This window comes from Protopterus annectens, chromosome 11.part0 (genome assembly GCF_019279795.1).
Source record: "Protopterus annectens isolate FY-2018-M chromosome 11.part0, PAN1.0, whole genome shotgun sequence".
Lineage (NCBI taxonomy): Eukaryota > Metazoa > Chordata > Ceratodontiformes > Protopteridae > Protopterus > Protopterus annectens.
In genome coordinates this window covers 1,221,097,814-1,221,117,578 of record NC_056745.1, presented here as the reverse complement: position 1 = coordinate 1,221,117,578, position 19,765 = coordinate 1,221,097,814, and the positions used below count along the sequence as shown (strand labels likewise).

Sequence of the window (19,765 nt, the reverse complement as noted above, 5' to 3'; positions counted from 1 at the left end):
AGTATATAAATTAAGGACAAACTACTTGTTAATGATTAATGTGATGACTTTCCCCTTGGGTTCTCTTTTTAAATGAGTGTTGCCAAGCAAAGTTAAGCTACTCAACAATGTATAAACAAATATCATTTTGCCAACAAGGAAAGCAACTAATAAGGTAAAATATGTGCATGCAAACACCAGAGACAACAAACACAGTCATTACATAATAATGACATAATAATAATGACATAATAGCTTGTGACATAATAAGCAGGCTATTTTAAAGCACTTTGTTTCAGTTGTAGTACAATGCCTACAGTTGGTCGTATATATTACAATACTTTCTAGGAGAGTTACACTGGAATCTCAGTGTTATAAACATCAGCCAAAGATACTTATTTCATCCCCGATAATAGTACATTGGATTAAGTGCGCTGGGGTCATTGAACTCTATAACAATATGTAAATGGTCAGGTATACTTTCTATTATGTATCGATAGTTGGTAATCATAAACTCCAACTCTAGTAGTACATTTTCTCAGGTGCAGGTCTTATGATAAAGCCCCGATTCACCTGTTGGCTTACTAATTTTTATTTTATTTCTTGTTTTTTCAGGTAGATCTGGAAATTTTGGCAGCAGAAAGCGAGTACTTTCGAGCTCTTTCCCAATCCCAGATGAAGGAGATATCTGATAACTTCATTTCACTGCAGCATATTCCATCTGAAGCTTTTGATTCAGTGCTAGGGTTCATATGTGGAGAGAGCATTAAAGTAAATGAAGAAAATCTCATAGAGCACATAGAGGTCAGCAGCTACTTACTTGTGCCCTCTTATCTACAGGAGTGCTTGAAGTTTCTAGGGAACATTCTAGACCCTAAGAACTGCTTGCATTACCTAAATGTGGCCCAGTCCCTATGCTGTGCAGAAATGGTCTCTGTTGTGCAGTACTATCTTGCTGCCAATTTTATGGAGCTAAATAAAATTACATGGAACCTGGAAGAAGATGAAAGAGAGAAGGTGCTGAACATACGATGCCCCGACCCTGGACAGATATGCATTATAAAGAAGGAGAACCTCTCCTCTGGAGCTCTAGTAGAACTGAATTCTATTCGCTTTCTTTTCCAGCTTTCCAGAGGTGAGGCTAGCACCTGGCATCCAACAACTCAACTACCTTTTGTGGCAGAGAAGTGGAACTTTAGCACTGCAGTACTTTACAACTACCTGTTTCTTATTGGTGGATATAAGCAGAAGGTAAAAAGGGGTTTTGAATTTCGAATGGCATCATTTCGCTATAATCCTTTTACTGATCATTGGGAATCAGTGTCCTCTCTAATAAAGGTGAGTTTAAAACTTTATGGATTGTGCTTCCTTTTCTGCTACAGTTAAAATATTTTGCAGCTCTATTATGCCAGTGAATACAACTCTTATTCTAGTAGGTTTAGGTTTGGATGTTTTAGATAAAGAGCACAGTTATGGTTTAACTTCCTGTGACAATCCTTAGTTAAGACTCATCCTTCAGTGACAGTCCCCAGCTAAGATTCCGTTGTTACAGTTCTTAGCTATGATGCAATGAGTAGTGATATCATCAATTATAACTCTACATTCAGTCAGAGGAAGATCATGATCAAGTCGGGCCAAGGCAAGACAATGGACCAGGCAACTCCCAGCCATACCACTATCCACTGCATGGCTGTTACCAGTCTAAAACTTTGTTAAAACCCATGTTTACACAAAGATTTGGGTTTAAAACTTGAAAAAGTTTTACAGCAAAAACAATGGCAGACATTTGCCAATAAAACAAACAAACAAAAAACTGATACTGCAAACAGATTTAGCATACATAACATTTAGCTTCAATTTCCTTGAGACTTGCTTATAAAGTGCATCTGGCAAGCCACTGAACTAATGGATATGCTAGGATTCATAGTCAAGTAGCGTACCAGAATCACTAAAGAGGGGATTAAAACAATAAGTAATGTATAACTGTGCAGACTTGAACCCAGTTAGTGTTGCATAACCACACAGTGTTTGTCTATGTATCCCACCCAGTCACAGTTTTCCATGTAGTTTACTGCCTCAGAGATGGCAATAAAAGTTTCCATCCTCCCCATTTTTATGGCCATGTTAACAAGTTCAGTATAACACAGATGAAAAGAGTATGATGCAAAATGTCAGACTAGCGAGGGCAGTAAAGGCACAAAATAAAGCCACTGAGTCCTGTCTTTTAGGCAGTCAATATCTCTGTCTCCATTTAGATTTGATTTTCATTATGGAACTTTCAGGTAATAAACAGAATGTTTAACTATGAAACACACTTAAAACTGCAGTCTAACCTCAGCATTTGCAAGTGCAGCACACCTCTCTAAACATCTGACCCCAGAGATTCAGTCACTTGAAAACATGGCATTGTACTTGCTGCATTTTACAACTGTGGGGGAGGAGTGTCATGCAAGCAGACTCTCCCATTGTGTTCAGTGTCTGTTTTCATTTTGGAAGCCAACAGTCTTTTCCAGTCAGTCTTTGAACCAAGAATCTCGGAGCTGTACTCCACAACCTGTTCCATGAAGGTGAACTGGAACTCAGAGAAGGAGAGATGATTCACAGTCCCTAAAAGCTCAAAATGGACAACAGAAATGCACCCTCTTGCTAACCCTGTCTAAAGCTTTGGGATCTTCTCTGGCAGCAAGATGTAGCAGTCTTTGGGACAGAATGGTATATGGTAAAATCTTAGAAAAGGATTCAGGAAGGTAAGCAAAATGCTTTCCAGTCCGGTGAGGTTCTGGAATTCCAGTGAGCTGAAGAAGCACAGAACATAACGGGTGTAACAATTAAACATCACATCAGTTATTGATCAATCAATAAATATTCTCAGTCTCAGTAAATCCATTTGTACGGTAATTTAAAAAATACACTGCAAAAATAATCATTTGTGTAACTAATACATTTTAACAGTAAACAATTTTAAAATAAAAATTTTAAAATTAAAAAAATGTTAATTCCTTTGCAAACTATTCTTTAGCGTATCAGACTTTAAAATCATCTGAGATTCTTATTTCAAAGCCAGGTTGTTAACACACAAATAAATTGTTAACGGGATAATTCTGCAAGCCCGACTTCATAGAAAAAAAACTGAACACCCCCATAGTTGTGTACCTCCAATAATTATATTAATATGGTATCCACCCTTACCTCTTAAGTGTACCTCATGATAAGAAACATTCCTTGTTCTGAGTCTTAAAAAAATTATGTGTGTGTGAGTGGTTCATATATTTTGAGACAATCAAAATGAATGTTGAGAACTAAAAAAAAATGGAAAACTTCTCTACCAGCCTACCCCAAATGGAAGAAGCCTTTGTTGAATGTTATCAGGTAAGTGTTTACATTTTTTTAGGCTCCGTAGCCAGCAGTGGGCCCTAGGCAGTTGCCTAGATCACCTTGTGCTGGATCTGGCTCTGCATTCAACTGCAGTTTTTCTGTGTTTGTAAATTATAATTGGAACAGGATTTAGTCCTGTTTTGTTTGCTTACTCTGACATTAAAAATTAGGAAGAAGAAACATTCACACACACAAAAACATCCATAAACACACACTCATGCACTCACAGACCTTCACATCATGCAACAATTCAGGGCATGCTGTGATTCACCTGGGATATGCAAATACATTTGAGGCTGTATTTGGATACTGCACAATACTCATTTTCCTTGCCTTTTCATGTATGCTATTCTTTAGGTTTATAAGTTTGTGAGAGAAATGCGATTTTAAACTAGGCTTAATCTTCTCATCTACATTCAGTTTGACACATCATGTTTTAGTCAATATGCTACACTGCTTCAATTTGTCCTGCTTGCCTTTTTTGTAGCTATATTACCACACTTTTCTCAGTCACACAGACAGATCTACCATTTGCACCATTTTAGCTAATATTAAGAGATTTTTTGAGCTGGCTGATTGAATTACTGATGTGCAATTATGGTTACTAAGTTTGATGACTCTGCATCAGTGGCTGAATAAAAAGTGTTTCCAGTTCCCTTCATCCTAGGATAAATAACATAAAAATACCACCAGTAAATCATATTCTGTTACTTTTACTCCTTTATCAAGACTTGTTAAAAATGTAAACATTTTCTGCTGTTTTTTTTTTTTTTTGGTTTTGCAAAGCTGTTGACGTTTTCCTCTGCTTGACTGTTTTGCAAACAGGACACAGAGGAAGTAGTGCAATCTATTTAAATATTGTATGGCTGGAGAATTTTTAATTAATTAATTATTCTAGCCATAACTCAGGCTAAAAAGCAGTAACAGCAGAATTGTTCCACCATATGAAGTCAATACATTTTTATATAGTACAGAAGTAGCAAAGTAACATTTATGAGTAACACAAATAATAGAAAGTATTTTAAACATTATTTAGTGTTTAAAGCAGAAATGTTTGAGTTTAGCATGGAATTATTATTTGAGGAAAGAATGCAGGATTGATATGCACAGAAGTATGCACAGATATTTACAATATATGTACGTTTAAAGGTAATACACAAAGAAACAGAGTACTGTAAAATGTAGATAAATCAATGACAGTAAATTCAAATTGTTTTATCTTTCTATATGAAACAGGAATAATTATATTCTTTTATGAGGTGAGAATTCATTTTTTCCCTAAAAATAAAAGTTTGTTAATGCTTCTGATTTTATTGTGTGAAAATTCCATGAGGCTGGAGCTGCCTTAAAGAAGGCTTTCTCTCTGACTGATAGTTTTAATGGAGGTCTGTGAAGATTAAGGGCTTTGCAAAGACGAACCAGAGTTACTAATGTTTTGTTTATTTCTTACCGGGGGATAGTCATTTCAACTGAGTAGCTTAAATATGAATATATTCAGAAGAAAAGAGGCCCTTACTATGATAGGAAGCTATTTAGCATTATTTATTGACGTAGTGTGATGTTCCCAGTTAAGGGTGTATAATAACATTCACAGAATTTTGTTTTGATTAGCTTGTAGAATAGTGGCATTACACTAAGAGCAGTGAGTTCTAGCTTAGATATTAATATGTTAAGAGCAATGGCCTTTCTTGATCCTAGTGTGGAACAGTATTTTTAACTGGTTTAATACTTCTAGGAATTATGAGTTCAAAATAGCAATTTTTGATGGATACGTATATCAAGATATTTTTTTCACTGAGACATGGATGGGGCACCTTTGGGGTCTTTAAAAAAAAAGATGGAGTACTGTGAAGAAATTTTTTGTTGTTCCATGAACTATCAGATTTGATTATTTAATTTATATTCCTTACTAGGCTGTTTGTGGACAACTTCCACAGTATGGGAAAGTTATGCTGGAGGGTTGTGTATAAGTTTTGATGCTGGTTGTAGGCTTTAGTGACAACAATATTGTCAGCATACAGAGTCATATTTAGGGGTAGCAGGTCAGTGGGGAGGCTGTTTTACTCATTAAACCATAGTGATGCCTCCAAGTGTTTCTGTAAGATCATTCTAGTATGCCTCCAGGCATCAAATTTTGCATATTTCCATTAATAATTCCAAAGCTGTGTTATGTATAGGCTTTTGAAAGGTATCATTTTAAAGCTTACCTAATGGTGAAAACACCTGCACTAAAATTTGACCTGTTTGTACCCTAAACAGATACCAAATTTTGTTCATGTACTATTTATTTATTTATACTGTAATAATTATATTTCTCTAAATATCTCAATATTCAAGCAACACAGAGAGAACTGCTTCGCCATATATGAAAGCTCACTGTCAGATGAAAAAAATGCTGCTGATTGTATGTGTTTAACCTGAGTGGTTACTAAACATTTCAAGGTGTTTACAAATCATTGCAAAAGTAATATTTTGTGTTTACTGTGACTTATAAACTCCAATTTAAGATCTAGGATCTAATCATTATGGCCACTGTAAAGATTAGAATATGATAAACAATTTATCAAAAGGCTCTGAATGCAGCCATGACTGAAGGCCTTCCTTAGCCTTGTAGACATGAGCACTTATGTAATTACAGAAACCTGGTTTCATTATAGTGATAGCACTCCCTACATTTCAGGGTATAATGCTTGCCATGTATTCGCATCCACCAGCAACTATGGGGGAGTATTTGTATTTATTTGTAACCCCATTGTCTCTTATCATATTTCATAAGATACAAATCGGGAACTGGTTCAAGTCCAAGCTTCTCTCAATAAAATGAATCATCACATTATATCCAATTTTAGATCCCCTTATATGACCCATTTAGAGTATGTGGAATACCTTAACCAGATGGAATATTTCAAACCAAATACCTTTCTTATGAGTGACTTCAACAATCTGCACATAAACTGGCAAACATTTACTGTGAACAACAAATATGCTCAGAGATTTTTGGAGTCAATAAATGCCAATAGACTTGATTAAATTATCCATTACCCAAGAGAGGTGTTAATCTTCTTGCTCTTTTCCTCAAAAACATTTCTACCAATTGCACAACCTCAATTATTACCCCATCCTTAATCAAATATAATCACCTTGCTTTCATCTTATGTATGAAAATCTGCTTTGTGGCCCCTAAAAGCTCTACTACATTCAGGGATGACTCGAAAACCAATTATTTACTATTTCTGATCTTACCGATAATCATAAATGGCATAGTTATCCAGCAAATAAGGCGGCTTAGGCTACTTTCTGCTTATCTGAATTTTACTTCTTCTTGGATAGACAAAGTGAAGAGTCTGTATAAATCTGATCTAAGCATAAGGGGAAGTTTAGAACTAAACTCATCCGGTGGGACTACTACATCAACAAACTTTATAATTAAAAGACAAATCTCCTGGCCATCACTAAAATATGTCAACTTTATCATTATAAAACAGATTTAAAACTGATAAGTAAGCCTTTTCAAACTTACCATTAGGAAATGTAAAGCCATCTGTGGACTTAAGATTACAACTAATTCAAAAAGAGTTTTGTGGGGCACACACGTGACATTTTTCGTATAGAGCAAATAACTCCAACCGTAATGGTATGGGAACTATGTATGGGTTATAGTTGACTTGGGAGAGTTTGCCAATAATCCCAGAATTAAGGATCATTCCAAAGGCCATAATAAAGTGGAGATAAGCAGTGTGGGCTGTATGCTCCTTATCCATGACCTCAGTAACCTTTTCATACTGAACAGGCATAATCTGTCTTTTACAAAGCTGAACTGGTGTGTTTTCAGAAACACAAGTACACCTATATCAGTGTTTAGTAGTATAGGTATAATACATTTCATGGTCTTGAAAAAATACTAGTGAGTCTAATAAACCTGTAATTCCCAGAGCCAGTGGATGAACCACCTTTATGCAAGGCAACACAACTGCCATTCTCCACACCTTGGGAATATAACCAGTGGAGAGACTCAGACTTAAGAGGTTCTGTAGGGGGTTTGATAATAGAGCTTTACACATCCCAGCATCCAGGAATATTGTCATGTCCCATGGACATAGTGTTTTTAATTTTGGCAAGAGCCAAAAAGACTTGGTTGAAATTGATCTCAGGAGGAGGGATTTGAGGGGAATAGAAGGAGAGAGGAGAGGCTGGGTGAAGTGAAGTTGAAAAAGAAACTATCCACAAGAAGATTAGCAATATCCTTGGGGTTAGAGAAGGAGATACTATTGCAGATACGTTAAGTACAGAATTGTGTGTGACTTTTAAGCTTCCTAATAATACTGAACATACATGTGAGGTACATTCACAAAGAGAAGACAGCCATCATACAAATGCATTATTTAAGACAGGTGTGAAATTTCTTTCTTAAAAAAAATGATCTGATGTTGTCCTTTTCATTCTTCCTCATGAATGGGTTATGGATCTGATCCTTGGATCAAACTCGGATCCATTTACAAGACATAGTTGCAATTCCCCTCCCTCTACCCATAATGCTCTATTCTATCTCCAACTCCCCAGATCTCATTTGCACCTTCATGTCACGATATAAGATCCAGTCTCAAGTTTGGAGAGTGATTTTCGGCCTTGAATCTTATTATTTGGGTTACTTCTGATATTTCTTAAGCATAGTCAGTACCTTTTGTCTCTCCTCCTCCCTCCCTTGATAATTTGAAAAGTTTGCTGGTGTTAGGCTGTGCTTTACATTCTTTTGTCTTTCCTAATGCCTTTGGCATATCTTATAGCTGTTTATTAGCTAAAAAAATTGTGTAGTGTGTTTAAACTGTTTATAGTAGTTATAGTATTTTTTGCTGTACTTTAGAGTATGTAGCTGTTATGCTTGTCTTTCCTACATTCTGTTGTGCTTTTGGTACAGTTGCGCTAGTCATGTCATGTACCTGTACTTTTGGACCATAGTACAACTCTTCTACTGAGCCATTTATGACTGCAGTTCTTTAATTCACCTACTGTTTTACTGCCGTGGTACTCTCAAGCTTTCTCTCAACTCTCTCTCCCACCAAGGCTTCTCCTTTGTGTTAAAAGCATTCCAGCTTTCACAAACATCTCTGTCATTCGTACATTGCTTGTTACACTTCCGTAATACTCCCCTGTTTTACCACTCTATTTTTTACTTACCTGCCTCACTGATTGTTTTTAGAGTGATTTCTGCTTGACCTGGGCCAACACTCTCCATTTACTCCCGCTTTGCTTGGGATCACTCAGCTCCCCTAGTGTACCCCCATTTCCACCCACCCCTGCTTCATGTACATTTATTCTCTCCATAACTCCTCCCCCTACTCTATCATCCAGTAACAATTAACTCTTCCTCCCATTCAATCTTTCAATAATATTTGACACCCCTACCACACCATCATCCAATATTACACGCTCACCCATTTATTATTACATCACTACTTGTCTAGCATCTTCATACCAGGTGTACCAACTACACCTTCTATCCATATCATTTACTAACACATGTAAACTATCACTGACATAAACATCTCTCATTACTTCTTTACCTTATCCGATATGTTCTCCTTTCAAAAACATATCTGCCTACTCTGTCCCCTTGATCTTCTACTATGCCTCTTAACTCAACTAACATCCTTACACACAGCTTCTACACCTCAAAAAATCACATCTATAACTGCCATACAATCCTCAGCTCTCTCCAGCTTCTTAGCTAATTCACCTAGCCTATACACAATCAACATACTTCTCCATATCAAATTAAAACTACTTCCTCTCCATACAAGCATTCACAATTACATATCCATCTCCAGACACTTAAAAAGAAACCCCCCACCTTTTACTTACCTATACAAGCAATCTATCATATTCCTGTAGAGAGATATACACCCAAACCCAGGACTCATCCCTTTGAATACCATCCTCCCTAGTTCACATAAATCAGTAAATTTCACAACAATCACCATTCAAAGTATCAGAAACAAAATACCAGAATTCCATGCCTGGATATCCCTTAATAAACCAGATATACTAGCTGCTTCTGAAACTTGGCTGAAATCCTACATAAAAGACTTAGTATCCCCCCCAGGTATGCCTGTCTAATAGCCAGTGTTGTGCTAGTTACTTACAAAAGTAATAAGTTACTATTACTAGTTACTTTTCAGTGAAAGTAATATATTACTATAAAGTACGATACAAGTGTTGGGAAGGCGTAGTGGCAGATAGCAGTCTTTTGCATAAGCTATTCAAGTACTAGAAATGTCCAAAAGTTCTTATTTCTTATTTTAAAATGTAGCTCTCTTTCCAAAAGCCTTTTGGCACAACAGAAGCAATAATCCACAAGCAGTTTTCACTTCACAGGGGATATTTAGAAAAAAACTCCTGCTCTCTTCTAAAAAGAGCTTTATTAAAATGTAAAACAGGCTAGCGCTTTCACCCAAAGGCTTCCTCAGACCATTAAAACATAACAAAACTAAATACCTTTATATACATTTCTCTTAAAGCTAACATTGATGTCACTTCCTGCCTTTACGTTAATTAGTGCTAGCAATTCATACAAATCAGCTTACTTTATATAACATAATCACTCTATCCTTAACACTTTCATACCATAGACATTACAAATATTAAAAGTTTTTCCATAAAAAGTTTTCCATAAAAGTAATATTATAATATATTGCACAATTTATTTCTATCTTGTTGGCATCATATGCTTCTTGTGCAATAAATCACATAGTATTTAGAGTTAAATTCAATTATATAAAAATTGTAAAATAATTCTATGTATATAAAAAATAATTTCATCTTATTTTCATCATAGATCAATTATTGTGCACTCCATTCCAAAGATGATACAAATTGTATGCGCACATACTTTTGCATAGAATTTAACAGCTGATGTACATTACTCAACGTTTTCCATATCTTACACTCAGTTATCATAAATAAATACAAGTTTATTAATTCACAATTTCCTGGCCTTTATTGCGGGCTTGATAGCTTGATAAGAATCCTATCATTTAGCCCTGGAGGGTGATCAGCTCTCATTCTGATAATCCATTTCATTTCATTTTGCTCAGTCCTATTTATTACATCACCACGTCTGATGGTTACATGGTTATTCTGTATCACCATAAACTTAAATATATGATCCATGGATGTCTCTAATATATGTTTAGATAGGGCATTATTATATGATTTTATTTTTATGTTATATAGATGTTCTTTAATACGGTCCCTTAGTTGTCTGTCCGTTTTGCCCACGTAAAATGCAGGACATTTTCTGCAAGTGGCTAGATAGACAACATGGGCCGTATTACATGTAGCCTGTGCTGAGAATGTATAGCACTGTTGGCTAATAGGATGGGTAAACCTTGCTGTTTCATCAATAGATGTACAATATCTACATTTCTGGCAAGGCCTAGTTACACCAATTAACCTATTTTGATGTCCGTATCCTACCCTATTTGGGCCACATAACATTCTATATAGGTTCATCTTATTTTTATACGAAAATTTAGGATCAGCACCTACTACTTCTGATATTCTGGGGTCCACTGTCAATATTCCCCAGTATTTTCGATATGCTTCTTGTATATTTGTCATATCCTGTGTGTGGTATATTAATGCCCTGACCTCTCCAGGTTTATCATTTCTATTGTTTATTTCTTTTCCATTTACAGTGTCTACAAGTTGAGTTTTTACACCCCTATCAGCAAAATATGGATACGCTACATTTTCTCTTATTTCTTCTACTTTGTAAAATTCTTCATTTACTTCCCCTAGCTTAGATGATCTATCCAGTAATTTTTTCTTCAAATTTCCTAATTCATTCTTATATCTTATATCTGTAGAGTTCAAGCATGATACTCTCATTGCTTGTCTGATAATTATGTTTTTGAAAATAACTCCTGGATGCATACTATTTCAATGCAGTAGTGAATTCCTATAACAATTTTTTCTGTATACTCCAGTGTTAAGGAGTCCACTAGATAACTTTTCCACATATACATCCAAGTATGGGATATAATTCTCTGATGCTGCCATGGTAAATTTTAAATACTGTGTAAATTAATTTACCTTTCCCAAAAATTCATTTAGTTCTGCCTCTTCCGAATTCCAAACAAGGAAAAGATAATCTACAAAGCGTGTATAAAATTCTACATTTTCTTTAAACTCATTCACTGTATTAGAGAACATCTATATAACACAAAAATAAAATCATATAATAATGCCCTATCTAAACATATATTAGAGACATCCATGGATCATATATTTAAGTTTATGGTGATACAGAATAACCATGTAACCATCAGACGTGGTGATTTAATAAATAGGACTGAGCAAAATGAAATGAAATGGATTATCAGAATGAGAGCTGATCACCCTCTGGGGCTAAATGATAGGATTCCTATGAAGCCCGCATTAAAGGCCAGGAAATTGTGAATTAATAAACTTGTATTTATTTATGATAACTGAGTGTAAGATATGGAAAACGTTGAGTTATGTACATCAGCTGTTAAATTCTATGCAAAAGTATGTGCGCATACAATTTGTATCATCTTTGGAATGGAGTGCACAATAATTGATCTATGATGAAAATAAGATGAAATTAATTTTTATATACATAGAAATATTTTACAATTTTTATATAATTGAATTTAACTCTAAATACTATGTGATTTATTGCACAAGAAGCATATGATGCCAACAAGATAGAAATAAATTGTGCAATATATTATAATATTACTTTTATGGAAAACTTTTTATGGAAAAACGTTTAATATTTGTAATGTCTATGGAATGAAAGTGTTAAGGATAGAGTGATTATGTTATATAAAGTAAGCTGATTTGTATGAATTGCTAGCACTAATTAACGTAAAGGCAGGAAGTGACATCAATGTTAGCTTTAAGAGAAATGTATATAAAAGTATTTAGTTTTGTTATGTTTTAATGGTCTGAGGAAGCCTTTGGGTGAAAGCGCTAGCCTGTTTTACATTTTAATAAAGCTCTTTTTAGAACAGAGCAGGAGTTTTTTTCTAAATATCCCCTGTGAAGCGAAAACTGCTTGTGGATTATTGCTTCTGTTGTGCCAAAAGGCTTTGGAAAGAGAGCTACATTTTAAAATAAGAAATAAGAACTTTTGGACATTTCTAGTACTTGAATAGCTTATGCAAGAGACTGCTATCTGCCGCTACGCCTTCCCGACACTTGTTTCGTACTTTATCGTCCAGATTTTTACAGGGAGAGGTACTCACGAAGTGGTGACTTTGCTTCTATTATTTTTTATATTCATTGTTGTTTGTTACTACATCGTGAGGATGGCAGATTTATCTACAGTATCTATTGAACTACCATATAAACCAGAAGACAACCGGAACAGTAAAACCAGGTTCGAGAATGCAGTTGCAGGAGAAATGAATGCTCTGTTAGCATATGAGGTAATTTTCGATTCGACGGACGATGGTACTGTTGAAAAAGACTATAAGGGCCTATCAGCGCTTTTAAATCAAATGGAACTTGACTTCATTAAACTAAAACGACTTCAACTGCAACGGCAGCATTTTGAGGTCTGCATAAATCGGAAAATTATTCCATGTGGATTGCGTGTATTAAAAATGCCGACCACAGGTACTCTTTACCCAGACTTATTGTATATGTGGCAACAGATAAATACAGAGACAAGTATACGATATATAGAACTTTTAAATGTTTATTTTTTGCCACAAGAAATAGCTCTAAGAGAGCGAGTGAAGGAACAGCAATTGCATTTATATGAACTGTATCCTTGTAAAGTATTAGATAGTATGTTTGAAAAATTGTTGGATAATGTCTTTCTATACGAAAAAAGTTATTGGAACAGAAACAGAATAAAATTAAAAGGGACATACAAGATTTTAATAATGGGCAGGTCTTCACTTGGCCGAAGGTTAATGCTAAAATTAGCCAAGTGAAAACCGTAATAGAAGATGGAAAGGGTGAAACACGTGTTACAGATAATAAAATTAAAGCAATACCTTGTCTGGAAGTATTGCTAATGATAATACTGTGAAAAATGGTATAGAAATTAGCAAAGTGGGTAATAATATAAATAAAAAAGGGAAAGTAATGGTTACTACAGCAATAGTAAATAATGAAAATGTTGATAATGAAATATCCCTATTAACACCTGAATTAAAAGATAACAACTTTAATGGCAAAGAGTCGACATCAGTAAAGGAATTCGATGTTATAACAGAAATAACAGAACAAGATATAAATGAAGTATCAGTGAGAAAGAAGGCCTCTAATATTAATTAAGATCAGATGGGACCTGCTAGTTCTAATAAGACCCCTTTCCCTATAGTAGATCAATGGAGAGGGGGAAGGGACCGTTCTATGAGCAGGGAACAGCAGAAAAAGAGAGCAGCCGACCAAGAGTATGCAGGACCAACCCTAAAGAAGATATGGCAAGGGACCAAAAATCCCTGATCTGGAACATATCTAAAAGGGAACTTACTATGGATGAATGTATAGTCTTGGAGAAAGGCCTTACATTTATTCCATCTACTAAAAGTGATATAACAGAGACTATAGTTGACTTGAAGCTATTTACAAGAAATATACAATTAAAACTAGATTTTGGTAAGAACGAAAGTGAGAGATATCCCTTTAGAAAACCCAGTACATATAGTCCTAACTTGCATCCATTGATAGATGCATATTCTTAACTGGTAGAACAGGAGTTATATGAAAATGAAAGGAGGAACAGGGATAAAAGATGGTTTGGAAACTTGAAATTTAAACAGCGAAAGGCATTGAGAGCAGTGATTGATGATCAGAATATAATGATAAGGCCTGCCGATAAAGGCGGACCTATTGTTATAATGGATATGGAACGATATATTATAAGTATGCGTAGTATGCTGAATAATGAGCATTACTACAGTAGGATTGGACTTAACAAAGTAGATAGAATTATTGAACAAGTATCTATAACATTAAACGTGTTGCATAACCAAGGAAAGATTAATGAGAACTTGCTTAACTACTGTCTGGTTAACAACCCCACTTTACCATGCATACAAGGGATTCCTAAGATTCACAAACATCCTTTAGACCCACCCATGCAACCTATTGTTGCAGGGAGAGGGTGGGTCACAACCTATATCCTTATATATTGAATCTATACTTAGACCAGTAGTTAATGAACATCCTTATATATTGAGAGACACTAAACAGTTCTTAATTATGTTATATGATTGCATGTCAAAGATTCCTAGTGAAAGAACTAACTGGTTAGTCACACTGGATGTTCAATCATTATTTACAACCATCCCTAATAAGGAGGGGATTGAATGCATTCGCAGGCGCCTGCATGTAGATCAATCACATACATAAGCTCATATTGACGTGATATGTGATTTATTGGATTTAGACTTGTCTAATAATGTTTTCACATTTAATAGTCAAGCATATATACAAAAAGATGGCGTAGCTATGGGCACTTCTTGTGCCAATAGCTACGCCAATCTTGTTATGGCAGATTGGGAGGAGAGGTACCTGTTTGTAATGAATGAGTTTAAAGAAAATGTAGAATTGTATACACGCTTTGTAGATGATCTTTTCCTTGTTTGAATTCAGAAGAGGTGGAACTAAATGAATTTTTGGGAAAGGTAAATTCATTTACACAGTATTTAAAATTTACCATGGCAGCATCAGAGAATTATATCCCATACTCGGATGTATACATGGAAAAGTTATCTAGTGGGCTCCTTAACACTGGAGTATACAGAAAAAATTGTTATAGGAACTCACTATTGCATAGAAATAGTATGCATCCAGGAGTTATTTTCAAAAACATAATTAGAGGACAAGCAATGAGAGTATCACGCTTGAACTCTACAGATATAGGATATAAGAATGAATTAGGAAATTTGAAGAAAAAATTACTGGATAGATCATATAAGCTAGGGGAAGTAAATGAAGAATTTTGCAAAGTAGAAGAAATGAGAGAAAATGTAGCGTATCCATATTTTGCTGATAGGGGTGTAAAAACTCAACTTGTAGACACCGTAAATGGAAAAGAAATAAACAATAGAAATGATAAACCTGGAGAGGTCAGGGCATTAATATACCACACACAGGATGTGACAAATATACGAGAAGCATAATTGAAAATACTGGGGAATATTGACAGTGGACCACAGAATATCAGAAGTAGTAGGTGCTGATCCTAAATTTTCGTATAAAAATAAGATTAACCTATATAGAATGCTATGTGGCCCAAATAGGATAGGATACGGACATCAAAATAGGTTAATTGGTGTAACTAGGCCTTGCCAGAAATGTAGATATTGTACATCTATTGATGAAACAGCAAGGTTTACTCATCCTATTAGCCAACAGTGCTATACATTCTCAGCACAGGCTACATGTAATACGGCCCATGTTGTCTATCTAGCCACTTGCAGAAAATGTCCTGCATTTTACGTGGGCAAAACGGACAGACGACTAAGGGACCATATTAGAGAACATCTATATAACATAAAAATAAAATCATATAATAATGCCCTATCTAAACATATATTAGAGACATCCATGGATCATATATTTAAGTTTATGGTGATACAGAATAACCATGTAACCATCAGACGTGGTGATGTAATAAATAGGACTGAGCAAAATGAAATGAAATAGATTGTCAGAATGAGAGGTGATCACCCTCCGGGGCTAAATGATAGGATTCCTATCAAGCCCGCATTAAAGGCCAGGAAATTGTGAATTAATAAACTTGTATTTATTTATGATAACTGAGTGTAAGATATGGAAAACATTGAGTAATGTACATCAGCTGTTAAATTATATGCAAAAGTATGTGCGCATACAATTTGTATCATCTTTGGAATGGAGTGCACAATAATTGATCTATGATGAAAATAAGATGAAATTATTTTTTATATACATAGAAATATTTTACAATTTTTATATAATTGAATTTAACTCTAAATACTATGTGATTTATTGCACAAGAAGCATATGATGCCAACAAGATAGAAATAAATTGTGCAATATATTATAATATTACTTTTTTGGAAAACATTTTATGGAAAAACTTTTAATATTTATAATGGCTATGGTATGAAAATGTTAAGGATAGAGTGATTATGTTATATAAAGTAAGCTGATTTGTATGAATTGCTAGCACTAATTAACGTAAAGGCAGGAAGTGACATCAATGTTAGCTTTAAGAGAAATGTATATAAAGGTATTTAGTTTTATTATGTTTTAATGGCCTGAGGAAGCCTTTGGGTGAAAGCGCTAGCCTGTTTTACATTTTAATAAAGCTCTTTTTAGAAGAGAGCAGGAGTTTTTTCTAAATATCCCCTGTGAAGTGAAAACTGCTTGTGGATTATTGCTTCTGTTGTGCCGAAAGGCTTTTGGAAAGAGAGCTACATTTTAAAATAAGAAATAAGAACTTTTGGACATTTCTAGTACTTGAATAGCTTATGCAAGAGACTGCTATCTGCCACTACGCCTTCCTGACACTTGTTTCGTACTTTATCGTCCAGATTTTTACAGGGAGAGGTACTCACAAAGTGGTGACTTTGCTTCTATTATTTTTTATATTCAATATATTACTATCACTTATTACTTTTCTAAAAAAGTAATATATTACTATTACTAGTTACTAAAAAAAAGTAATATATTGCTATTACTAGTTGCTAAGTAAAGGGTAACTGCAGTGGTGCAGAAGTTAGCATTGCCACCTCACAGCAGGAGGTTCTCTGATTTGATTCTTGGCTGGGGTGCCTTCTGTGAAGAGTGTGCATGTCCTCCCTGTGGTCACATGGGTTTCTTCCAGGTGCTCCAGTTTCCTCCTACATTCCAAAGACATACTGTAGGTGCATTGGACACTCTAAATTGGCTCTAGGTGTGAGTGTGTCATGTGTGTGCCTTCTATGGAAGGTTGGCTGCCGAGCTGACAACTCGACACCATAAAACTCCACTGCCAATCGTTCTGTGGACCATTGTTCCACTGTGGCAACCCCTAATTGGGAAAAGCCAAAAGAAGAAGATGATTAGTTACTAACTAAAATAACACATTACTTTTATATAAGTATAGTTTATCACTTATAATACTGAGATTTACTCACACAGCACATGCTTATAAATCTATTAAAGTTGTATACACAATGTTACAATGATGATGAATAGCATTTAACAGTTGAAAAACTCCAGCAGATTAGTCTTTATAGCTGTGCAGCACAGTGGTGCAGTGGCTAGCATTGTCACCTCACATCAAGAGGTTCTCTGGTTCAATTCTTGGCTGGGGTGCCTTCTTTGTTGAGTCTGCATGTCCTCCCTGTGTTCATGTAGGTTTCCTCCCACATTACCAAGACATGCAGGTGGATTGGACATTCTAAACTGGCCCTAAGTGTGAGCGTACGTGTGCCTTCTGAGGAAGGTTGGGTGCTGGGCTGGCAACTTGACACATTAAAACTCTACTGCCACTTGTTCTGCAGACTGATGATCCGCCATGATGACCCCTAACAAGTGCAGCCAGAAGGAGAAGAAAAAGCTAGAGAGTCACAAATAATAATTAAACCAAACCATACACAGCCAGCAGCACAAGACCTATAAAAAACTATCATATTTTGCCTATTTTCAACTACTAAAAAAATCAAAACTTGAAAAGAATTTTAAATAGAACATAAAAAATTGTTAAGACAAGAGTTGGTTGATCATAAATCCACCCAAAGAGTCCTGCTTGGTGCAGTGGGTGGGGGTATTAAATGAATGAGTGGTGAGTTTGATTCCAATTAATGGTGGTATGGAGAACCAATGCCATTTATTATATGGCAAATTACGGATATGATCTCTAGCAGGCTAGAATTGTCTCAGTGTTAGGGGCTGTTTTAGTGGGTGAGAGTCCCACAGTAACAGGGCAGGGCCAGAGTCTGGTCGTCATTAGCTTTCACCCCCTTCCAGGGCTAAAAAAATGAAGTAAACTTTGCTCCAGACTAATTCTAATGATCTGTTATGAATGCCATGTGCTATGAGTTGTGCCAAGATTATTTTGTCATTTTTTTTGTTCACATTGCTCCTTCAAAATCTCTATTACCTCCTAACATCTGATTACTATTGATTACTATCCATATTATATAGGGACCCCAGAGGTTTTCCATCATTCTTTAGGGGGCGATAGCACCCACATTTAGAAAGAATAGTTGTGTTATATCTTATCATAACTATACATGTCCTTCTGTTCTATGTTGCAGTATTCTTTACATATGGATTATCTTCCACCCTATGACCTGACGTCCGGCCAGTATACGGAAGCTTCTAGCCATTGCCAGTATGTGGGACGTCGCACATATGGTCTGACAATGTCAGCCACAAAAAGGATGTCCACATGTACCATCCTCAGAACAAGGAGGCTCCATGAGGAACATTAGTCCTAAGGAAACAAATAAGTCATCCAAGGAAGGGACAAGATACAGAGGGAAGGAGGGAGGGACAGAATACTGCAACATAGAAAAGAAGGACAGCTATGGTTATGGTAAGATACAACACAACTATTATATGTCCATACATTCAATGTTGCCATATTCTTTACATATGGGAGAGTAGCAAAGCTTAGTAGGAACCTTGGGAGGAGGAAGGAGCAGAGGAAAAATGCTTTGAAGAATTTTCCAAAAAGCCATGGAGAATGGCTTGAGCATACTCTGCCCTAGACCTAGAAATAGTGTCCAACTTGTAGTGCTTGGTAAGGGTATACACAGAAGACCAAATAGCAGCCTACAGAATAGAGTTAGTATCCAGGCCTTTAAAGAAAGCACCTAAAGAAGCAACAGATCTAGTGGCATGGGCTCTAACAGGAGCAGCCAGAGACTTACCATGAAAAAAATAACAAAACTCAATAGTCTTAGAAATCCAAGCAGAAATTGTTTGTGTAGAAGCAGGTAAACCCAGAGCACTAGGATGAAAAGACTCAAAAAGCTAATCAGATTTCCTGATAGCTATAGTGTTGTAAAATCTAAGTTGCCTATGAACATCTAAAGAATGTAGAATCTTTTCACTGGGGGATTGAGGAGAAGGGAAAAAGGTTGGCAATTGAATAGACTAGTTAAGATGCCTCTCATTTACCATTTTAGGCATAAAGGAAGGGTTGGTGTGTAAAGAGACTCTGTCCTTGTGAAAAATCAAGAAAGCAGAGATGCCATCAAAGCCTGAATCTCAGAAACTCTCCTAGCCAAGGTCAAAGCTACCAGAAGCACAGTCTTCTGAATGCAAAACTGTAGAGAAGCAGAAGCTGCAGGCTCAAAAAAGGCCACAGTTAGTTTCTCTGGGACATAATGTAAGATCCCAAGGTGGAGGTACTGGTTTCCTAGAAGGCTTAATATGTAAGACACCTTTA

The 19,765-nt window shown here is 35.7% G+C and overlaps 1 protein-coding gene across 1 annotated transcript in view; it reads left to right on the top strand.

Annotated features, from left to right (window-relative positions):
- The window catches only part of LOC122814863 (kelch repeat and BTB domain-containing protein 11-like), a 142,634-nt gene that overhangs the window by 16,298 nt on the left and 106,571 nt on the right, over positions 1-19,765 (top strand). Inside the window, exon 2 of the mRNA XM_044087142.1 lies at positions 595-1,317. Within this exon, the coding sequence (XP_043943077.1) occupies positions 595-1,317 (723 nt within the window). The remainder of the gene's footprint in view (positions 1-594; positions 1,318-19,765) is intronic.